Source organism: Pistacia vera, unplaced genomic scaffold, assembly GCF_008641045.1.
Source record: "Pistacia vera cultivar Batoury unplaced genomic scaffold, PisVer_v2 Contig55, whole genome shotgun sequence".
Classification (NCBI taxonomy): domain Eukaryota; kingdom Viridiplantae; phylum Streptophyta; class Magnoliopsida; order Sapindales; family Anacardiaceae; genus Pistacia; species Pistacia vera.
Window position 1 is genome coordinate 403302 of NW_022196390.1, and position 10375 is coordinate 413676.

The window sequence follows — 10375 nt, forward strand, 5'->3', positions numbered from 1 at the left end:
GCAACACTGAAAGTTCTAACATACTTGAAAGGAGGTCTTAGTCTAGGGCTTCTTTGACCTCGGGATAGGAATCTGGACCTTACAGCCTATTGTGATTCAAATTTGGGCATTTTTCCTTATGACAAGGAAGTCTTTCATCAGTTTTTACATCAAACTTGGAGGATCTCTCATATCCTAGAAAACAAAGAAGTAGTCAACAATTTCTCTTTCGTGAGTAGAAGCTGAATATAGAGCTATGACTAAAACCACGTGTGAAATCACTTGGATTCTTGGACTTTTGGAAGATCTTGAAGTACAAATTAAAGAACCAGTCACTCTATATTGTGATAACAAAGCTGCAAATGATATTGTTGTAAATTCAGTATTTCATGAGAGAACCAAACACATAGAGATTGATTGTCATTTTGTTAGAAAAAAGATTCAAAAGGGGATAATTAGGATTACTCTACACATTCTCACTACAGAGCAACCAACAAACATATTTACAAAGCCTCAATGTAGTAGACAACATTCATATCTATTACACAAGCTTAGAGTTTTTGACATATACAAACCACAAGCTTGACGGGGAGTAGTGGAATATGGAATGCTAATATTTGATCATTATATCAAATATTCTCTATTTGATTGTTTCCGGATTTACTACAATTACAACATTATGACACAATATTGTATTTCCTTATTGCTTATTCTTTTCCTATATAAATTAGACATTGTATAGAATGCAATAAAAAATATACAAAATTTCTCTTCTTCTCCTAGCATACTCTGGCAGTCTCATTATACTCTCTTTTCTCCTCTCTGCCTCTCTTGCTAGTTCAACTCTGAAAATAAAAGATGCATTAAAAAATTAATTTAAAATAAAGTTTTTGTAATGTAAAACAAAAATTACAGTTTTTGTAATAATTATATATCCTAGATATAATTTTTATTTTTAATTTATCCTATTTACTAAGTTTTAAGGAGAATAAAATTGAAATTAATATATATATAAAAGAGGGTTAAAAAGATTAATGGTGGGTGGACAATAGCATTTATTTTAAAAGACAATAATGTTTTGCTTATAACTGAGTCTTACAACTAAGTCATACAACCAGACAAAAATTGCACAAAATTCATGTAAAATGACTACTCTTTTTTTTGTTTTTTGTTTGTTTGTATGATTCAGTTGTAAACATAGTATTGTTCTTTAAAAAAACTCATTACTAACATCCCTTCAAGGTGATTTTGTTTAATAATTTTATATTATCTAAAGAGTAAACAACTTTTTCCCACCCAAGGTTTGCCTTAATGACATTTCTCACCTAAAAAGTTTCAAAATGCCACTTTCTCACCCTACGTTTATATTCTGTTAATACCTAAGGGTGCGTTTGGTTCATTATTTTGGATAGGATTTTGGGAATAATATTGGATAGTTAAGTAGGGTTATGATTACGAGAATAAGATTTGTAAAATATGTGTTTGGTAGAATATTTTGTTGCATTTTGTTAAAATAATATATTATTATATATACAACTTATCCAGTTACATTTTAATAATATTAAACATTTTATTGGTAATTTTGTCACCCGTAAATATTAAAAAACAAAAACCCATATTAATTTCAAGTACTAATCCAACTGTTTAAAACACATCACATTAATACATATATGACAAAAGTACTAATTATCAACCCTTACAATCATTCTTATACGTTTACTCCATTAACAACTACGACATGGTCCACTCTGCTGCCCACAGTGCATTCGTTATGTTATCCTGTACAGTCGTCATGTTGTCTATAATACCTTGTTGCGGTTGATTAAGTCCTTCTCCATTTCGGCCATATTCTGCCCTGTTTTGACGATCACAATATACTTGCTCATTACCCATACTATTATTGGTTTGTTCGAAGATACGATTGTCCATATTGTACATTCTGATAAAATTATGAAGTACACAACATGCCATAACAATCTTCCCTTGTTTGTCTAACGGGTAATTGTTCATTCCATTCAGAATACGGAACTGAGAAAGTGAAATGGTGAAGTGAGAAAGTGGGAAATGTCAGTGAAGATGGTGAAGCACGCTGGTAATGGTGAACTGAGAAAGTGAGCTGGTAATGGTGAACTGAGAAAGTGAAATGGTGAAGTGAGAAAGTGGGAAATGTCAGTGAAGATGGTGAAGCACGCTGGTAATGGTGAACTGAGAAAGTGAGCTGGTAATGGTGAACTGAGAAAGTGAAATGGTGAAGTGAGAAAGTGGGAAATGTCAGTGAAGAATAATGAAGCAAACTGAGAAAACTAAAAGCCAACGCTAAAAAAAAAAAAAAAGTCAAAAAGGCTGTCAGAAAAAATATCATGAAGATTGGATTGTGCAAATAATAAACCAAACATTATTTAAAAAATCCGGTCCAAAATATGGAAAATAATACTGAACCAAACGCAGCATAAAATACACTTCATCTTCTCAGCCGACATTCAGTGAGTTACTAAGAGCTAGGGTAAGAGAGTTTTTGTTGAGTGGAGGCCCGTGGATTGAATGATGGTGACTAATTGAATATTCGCCGCTACAATCAACCAAAAATCATCTAATAACAAGAAACCCTAGCTTTGTGGTGGCCAACAATCAACGAGAAATCAGGTGCTAGAGTGAGAGGGGTTTATAGAGAAGTGACCGGATCTTCAAATGGTGTTGACAAAGAGAATTGCTGCTGCCAAAATTAGTCGGAATCGGCTTTAGGCAGTAGCAGAATATTAACTTTGAGTGAGAAAGCGATATTTTAAAACTTCTTGGGTGCAAAATGTCATTAAGGCAAACGAATCTAAATTATAATTAACTTTTTATTATTAAATGTTGGGTAATTTCGATAGAGACTGTAATTTGTTAAATTTATTGACTAGGATAGCAGTAATGAATGAAATCTTTTCACGAGAAAGCTCAAAATGAGATTCAATTTCTACACCATTACTAATTATCGATATAAAATTGGCCTTTCATGTTTTGCCCGCGTCGGCTAATTTAAAGAAAATGCCTCTAGGCATAACATAACCGACCTAAATCCTTAATTAACTCCACTGTAATAACTTATTCACCTAATGAATCTTCCAAAAAAACTCCCCATCAAATATACAACAATTAGCAAACAGAACCGGCAGTAGCTGTCGTTTTGGTTATCACCATCAACTGTTCGTTAAGTTCCCGCGAGTTGTTTTCTGGTGAGATCTCGAAGCAGGTACGCCTTTGTCATTGTTATTTTCACTTTTTAATTTTAGTTTATTATTCTCAACTTCGAATTTTGGAATGAACTGATTATGATTATATGGTGAGTCTTTCAGTTTTAAAGATTTCAGCATTTTTTTAAAATAATGTTTTTTCTTAGAGTTAAAATTTTGTAATAGATCGATAGAATGTTGTTATTGGAAGTATGGAATTGAGTTGAGTTGGAATGAATTATTCGCTGGTGCACTCAAGTTTACGATTATAATGTCTGTGGTTTTATTTATTACTTGCTGTGTACAGTAAAGTTTATGTCAGACTAGTCGCGGAATAAACTGAATATTTGCTCTTTTATTTCACAATTATGTTACTCATTAGCTGGATTTTATCACAGCAATGACTGTCTTTAAACACCATGGTGAAATGTTAACGGAGAAAAGAAGTGAGAATGGTTTTCGTGTTGTGCGTCGGGGAAGGAGGTTTGGTCGATTTTATAGACAGAGATCGTGGCATTGGGTGTTTTTCCTTGCTGCACTCTTTTTGATGTGTTCTGTTCCCTTTGCCTTAAAATTCTTTTCTCATGGTGAGTGAGACCACAAACTTCTTGTATTTTAAGGAGTAGAAGCACTTGTTTTATTTTATTCTGGATTCTATTATGCTTATCATTAATATATACCATTTCAGGTAAGTTGGAAAGTAGGGCATTAAATACGCAAGAAGTGCAAGAAGTAACTTCTGATACTGTAAAACCACGAAGCAATCGCACTAGGCGGTGTAAGAATACTTTGCTTGTATTATTTTTCTTGAATTTGCATGTTTTCATTGTGCACTTAGATTATAAATGACATCAAGATCTGTAAAATACTCAGGCTTGGACAATCCGATTTCAATTTGTCAGTTTGAGTAGAAGGAATTTCCAATAAAAAGCCCAAAAAGAGTTTTCAGCATCAATTTGTATTAACAGATTTCATGACCTGCAAAGATAGATGACAACAACAAAAAATTAAGAAAAAAAAAAAAAGAATTTTTATATTGGTTTTTGCTTCATTATGTTCTAAATTCTTACAAATCACTGATTTTGGAGTTGACGTTTTAATCTTCTTGAAGCAAATATATTCCACATGTTGTAGAGGCTTCAATCTTGAATATGTTTTTGTTCATTTGCTATCAGTGATTGAAAACAGGGCATTTTCTCCATATGTTCATCTTGCACAATGATGCTTGATATCAGAGATATGAACATTTTTATAAATTTTTGTAAGCAAAAACTTTCCTTTATCTTTAAATATATTTTGACTAAGATAAAAAATTGCTAGCTTATTCTGCTGATTGTTTTACAGTAGTAAATTCTGGAAGCTTTTCTGGCTGTTTGACACCATTCTTCTGCTCTTTTTCCCCATTAATCTTTCAGATTTTGCCTGCATAATCGGATTCTCAGAGTCAGTTACTGAGATTGTTGAGCTCAAAGATTTTATGAATTTCTCTAAATTTTCACTAGACTACATTGAGAAGGAAGATAAACCTTCTACAACCAACTTTTTTGAACCTAGATTTGGAGGACATCAGAGTCTTCAGGAAAGAGAAAAATCCTTCTATGCGGAAAATCAAACTCTTCATTGTGGATTTGCTAAAGGACAGCCTCAATTTCCAAGCACTGGATTTGATTTGGATGAAAAGGATAGGACATACATGAATACTTGTAAGGTTGTGGTATCTTCTTGCATCTTTGGGAGCTCTGATTTTCTGAGGAGGCCTACCAGCCGGATGGTAAATAAGGATTCTTTATCGTTTCTTTTTATCATGTCCACAGAAGTGATTATTAACTGCTTCTGATTAAATATCTTGTCTTCTTCTGTAACTGTATGTCAAGTTTACTCTCAATATAGCTATTCAAAAGAGAAGCATGATTTTTTTTTTTCATTATTCATTCCTTCTGTTTAAAACAGGGAGAGTAACAGTAGGCATATATTTATGGACAATAATTCAGATCCAGATTATCAATTCTTCAAAGTATTGGTCTCTTTAATGTCACTCTCTACTTAGAAGGGTTCTTCTGAAGCATGCAAGATGGAAAATTCTATATAGATTGTCCACTGCTGGGTACCCTTTTTGAATGTATCAAAGTGTGAATGGTGTAGTTTGATTTATATGTATTTTTATGTCTCTGATTCTTGTTCGATATTGCAAAATTGTTTGCTTTATGGCATCATAGTTGTATCTGTCCTGCCTTTATTTATTAATTCAAAGCTCAAAAAGAGTACTTTTTGTGCTGATAAAAGCATGTGCACTATGCATTACTTTATTGTCTTTCAAGGATTACATTCTGATAGAAAGTGCGCTTATATAGATTATGCCTTTAGGCTCTCCTGAGGACTGTTGTTTAGTTGGATGTTATGATTATATAGACCTCTTATTATTTTATGGCACCCTTAAATTGATTGATCTACCTAATATTGTCTTCTCCTCTCTTCAATACACATATAGTAATGAGTCTTTAGGTATTACATCATACAATACAAATGTGAAAGGAATCATATGTCAGAGAAAACAGTACACCTTGAATTGCTTTTGTTTATATATACGAGTTTTTGTGTATCATATTTGCTCTCTATCCTGCCTATGATATAGATTCACGTTTGTTTCTCCTAACTTTTTATGCTTCATTTTTTTCAGATTAGTGAATTTTCCAAGAAAAATGTTTGTTTTGCCATGTTTGTGGATGAGCAAACACTATTAACACTGTCTTCAGAGGGTAGCATTCCTGATGACGAAGGACATATTGGTTTGTGGAGAATTGTTGTTGTTAAGAACTTACCATATAAGGACATGCGGAGAACTGGAAAAGTGCCAAAACTTTTATCACATCGTCTCTTTCCTTCTTCTAGGTAAGATTGGTTGTCTGGTGCATTGGCCACATTTTACCTCCTAGTTCTGACCAGTCATTGACTTTGCTATCTTTCATATTATTTATGTTTAGGTATTCAATTTGGCTTGACAGTAAGATGCGACTTCAGGCTGATCCAATGCTTATAATTGAATTCTTTTTGTGGAGAACAAGGTCTGAGTATGCCATTTCCAATCATTATGATCGCCACTGTGTCTGGGAAGAGGTAGTTCGAAATAAGCTTCTGAATAAGTATAACCACACGGCCATTGATGAACAATTTATATTTTACCAGTCTGATGGCCTCACCAAGTTTGAGCCTTCTGATCCAAATACTCCTCTTCCAAGTTGTGAGTCCTGGTGCCTTTCTCCTGTTTTGGATTTTCTCCTTTTCTTTTATATAATGTCCCATGAATACCTGGAGCTGATTCCACGAATGAGGTGCTTTGCAGATGTTCCTGAAGGTTCTTTTATTGTCCGGGCTCATACACCAATGTCAAATTTATTTTCATGTCTCTGGTTTAATGAAGTTGATCGATTTACATCGCGTGATCAATTAAGCTTTGCATATACGTACTTGAAATTGAGGAGAATGAATCCAGAAAAACCTTTCTACCTGAATATGTTTAAGGTAATAGACATATTAATTAAATCTGTTAATACTTTTTTACAAGTCATTATTTTGTATTGGTTAGTGCATGCAGTCTGTAACTGGTTATAACTTATAACTAGGTTGGTTGCTTAGTGTCATTAAAGCCAATATGATTTTTAAAGTTCCAAAATGAATTGGTTGAGGTTTATTTGGTATCTCAGTGAAATCCTGATTTAATGGTGTTTACTGTGATGTTTTCTTTAAGTGTTTGAAAAACTCCTTATGGGAAGACTTTTCTTTTTGACACCTTAAACAAAATTGCCCTCAAATGAAATCTTAACCAAACATAAGCATGCAATGATTTTGCCTTGACATGCAATGGTCAGTTTTACTTATTTAACGAGTAGTTAGTGCTTCTTGTAAGATATGATTGAAAAAGCTCTCTTAAAGATCTCATTATATAATTATTTCATAAGATTCAAGGTAATTTCATATTGGAATGTTATAGTTTTAAAGCCATGTTTCACTGAAATTTCTTCCTGAAGTTCTTCCTAATTCGATGATAATACGCTAACTTTTAATGAGCTTTAATTGATTGTTGTCTTTGTGTAGCTTTAAGCTGTCAGTTGTCAACAAACCAAAAGACTTTGAGTCAGATAAATTACCAGTCTGATGCTGGAGTGATGTTAAACCAAAAAAATAAAACTAACAACTTGAGTTTTATTTGGTCATCTTTGTTTTGGATGGGTTGAACAATTATGCAGTTAGCTTTGGGGTTGTCTTATGGAATGACATCATCAGACATGAACACTGTGGATAATTTATATTACCATCTGACTCGAAATGATTAACATAATTGTACTAATTTTCCTTTTTTGTTGTCATTTCTATGCAGGATTGTGAACGTAGGCAGATGACAAAGCTATTCAAGCATCGGCAACTATCACCTCCATCTGTTACTTAAGGACTGGAGTAAATCAAGTACTTTCAATCATCTTTTTCCCCCCTTTATGTTCGTTGAACCTTATGTGCCTTTCTCTTCTCTTCTGAAATTGGTGACTCCATTTAGATCACGTTCTAAATGCTGTGAATAGCAATGTTCTGACTAAAACTTCAAAGTCATATCCAAACATTCACTTGTAAGAAAGAAGGAGTCTCTGGGTAGGATTGACTCCAGAGTTTAGGTGTGTGAGCTTTTATTGGCAGAGGAGAACAATTTCCAATTCACATTTTCTAGTTTTAGGAAGAATTGTTAGAGATTATTACTATTACTGAGCATGGACCTGCATCACCTGACCTTAAGATTACTGCTCTATGACTTTCTAAACCATTCACTAAGATTAAGCTGAAGTCGTGACATCATCCACTTGGGTTGATCCAATGTTAGATTCTCCTGTTGGGATTGGTTAAGTTCTAGTTTGTTCTTTTAATCTTTCTTGAAAAAGTTTGGTGGAAATTTTACTATCGATTTTGAATTTAAGCAATACTTCTACTTCATTCCATGAAACGAATAGATTGCATGATCAATGCAACGGTAAGATCTTGCAGCTAAAGATTAGAAATTGTTTATCCTAGTACAGGGAAGGAATTTAGATCACTTCTGCTGTGCCATTCTGGTACTTTATAGTTTTGTAATGTATAGATTTGCATTGTATTGGATAGTACTATACAAAATATAATATGATGTTTGGTACATAATTGTTGGGTATTGATGTATATTTTTTTTCAATTAAATTTTTAAATAAACATTTACTTAAATTTACTAATTCATATAAAAACTTTAATTGTTATATGTTCAATTTTAATATAAATCAATTATTAAAAAAATTGTAGGAAAGAAATTAAAAATTTATTAAAACCTATAATATTCAATTAAGTTCAAAACTTTTTAATGTTATTTAAAATAATAATTATTTAAATATTTTATTGAAATGATTAAGTAAAAGAAATAATACAATACAGCTGTTGACCTACCTTTTAACTTGGTTTTAACTAGCACAATGGATACTTATTAAGCACTTTTACATTGTATTAACTAATACGATGCAAAGTTTTTACAAAACATGTATTGTATTATTTAGTACTATCTGAGGCCCTTATGCTATATAATGTGGCGCACAAAACTTGCCTCAAGTGTTTATCCTAGTACAGGGAAGGAATTAAGTCTTTGTAGAGCTTGAATCGTGTATTCATTCTCCTTCATCTATGATCTAATAACTGATTATTGATTCCACAAACGACACAGAAGAAAAATGAACCAAAGAATAAAACTACCTTCTGGTAACTACCGACCTGCAGTTCCCAAACGGAACAGGATATTTTTGTGGACCTAAAGTAATGTGAGATATTTTATTCCTGAGTGAGATGCCGCGGTGAACATAGTGGTTTGAGAATGAACTATTTTTATTTTAGTTGTAACTTCTCATTGCATATTTCCATTGATATGGGAGCATGTACTCAAATGAATATTAAGTAATTGCAGTATTATTAGATGTGACCACAATACTTTTGAGGGCATTATAGCTTTTATTCACAGTATGTATTCAAGTTTCTGACAGAATTTGCAGTCTATGTAGGACTTATCTTGGAGGTGAAGAATACAAATTCTACATCAATCGCCTTCTATAATGGACCTTTTGAGCTTGACACTAACAAACCCTGGTCCAGTTTCTTTATTCAAAATTGGTTAGGTTAATCGTACAGCTCTTTTGTAGCTTTCTGTTTCTTTAATCTGGAGATGTAATTAGTTTGGTCATAAAACATAGTGCGATGCTGCTATTAATTGAGAAAGAATCTAGAAGGCAGGTTCGCCATTTTGTGGGCTCTACTGAAATTCTGAAGGCAACTGGCAGACAAGAAAGTATAAAGATTTTGAACTTACAATTGTTGGGTGACTAATGAATTTATTTGGCAGACTGCAGAGATAGCGGTAGAAACTTATGTGGATCTTCATAGCCCCAAAGACTGAAAGAGATGAAAAAAACTGAAAGGATTGCAAAATGAAACATAGTTAGTAGTCTATTTCTTCATTTTGCAGATGTTGATAATATCCAAATTTAATGATCAAATAGCTCTTGAGCATTGCGAAGAAAGCCAGGAAGATTCTGGTAAGATATTCTTACATTTTTCTTTAACCCTCTTTGTAAGTGTTTGGAGGAGGCAAGTGTTGCTGTTAAAATTTTTGAGTTGAGCGAATATATGATATATTTTTTTATTTTTTGCCACAGTAATTTCAGTTTGTTGTTTTTGTACATGACAGTCATCCACTATGGCAATTCCATGTTTATGTAAGAGGAATATTTGTTTTTGAAGTTACCATGTATTTTGTTCATGGTTATCATGCTTCTTTGGGAGATTATAATTTGTAACAGTATAATGAGCGTGCAATTTTTGTTATAATTGAAGAATTTGACCAGTAGTTTATTGACTCACTGAATCTTTTTACTGTCTGTTTGTATGCAACACATGTTTATGTATATGGTATTTTCTGAATTGTGCTGTTTAACTCTATGAATGGTAATTTAGTACCTGCTCATTGTTCTGACATACCACAACTATTCTCAACTAAACAGGGAGTCTTGGACTCGAAAATTGGAGGGAACCAAATATCGGTCTTGATTTTCTATTTTTGTTTAATTTCCTCTAATATTCATATCCAGTTTTGACTTGTATTTACAAAAATCAATGTGTTTTGTATAGGT

General features: G+C 32.8%; 1 protein-coding gene across 3 annotated transcripts; it reads left to right on the forward strand.

The window, feature by feature from the left end:
* Nucleotides 1-3597: 3597 nt before the first annotated feature.
* On the forward strand, nucleotides 3598-10118 carry LOC116107934. 3 transcript variants are annotated; one of them, XM_031394206.1, is made up of 8 exons: nucleotides 3598-3781; nucleotides 3883-3972; nucleotides 4610-4965; nucleotides 5872-6083; nucleotides 6176-6432; nucleotides 6535-6713; nucleotides 7570-7655; nucleotides 9242-10118. In XM_031394206.1, exons 1-7 carry the CDS (start codon nucleotides 3622-3624, stop codon nucleotides 7636-7638), a joined length of 1323 nt encoding a protein of 440 aa, XP_031250066.1. In that variant the 5' UTR covers nucleotides 3598-3621; the 3' UTR covers nucleotides 7639-7655; nucleotides 9242-10118. The 3 variants fall into 3 exon arrangements, with proteins under 3 accessions (XP_031250066.1, XP_031250067.1, XP_031250068.1); XM_031394208.1 differs by lacking the exon at nucleotides 3598-3781 and adding an exon at nucleotides 4370-4455 and having other exon boundaries at nucleotides 3898-3972; XM_031394207.1 differs by lacking the exon at nucleotides 3883-3972.
* The last annotated feature ends 257 nt before the right edge of the window (nucleotides 10119-10375 follow it).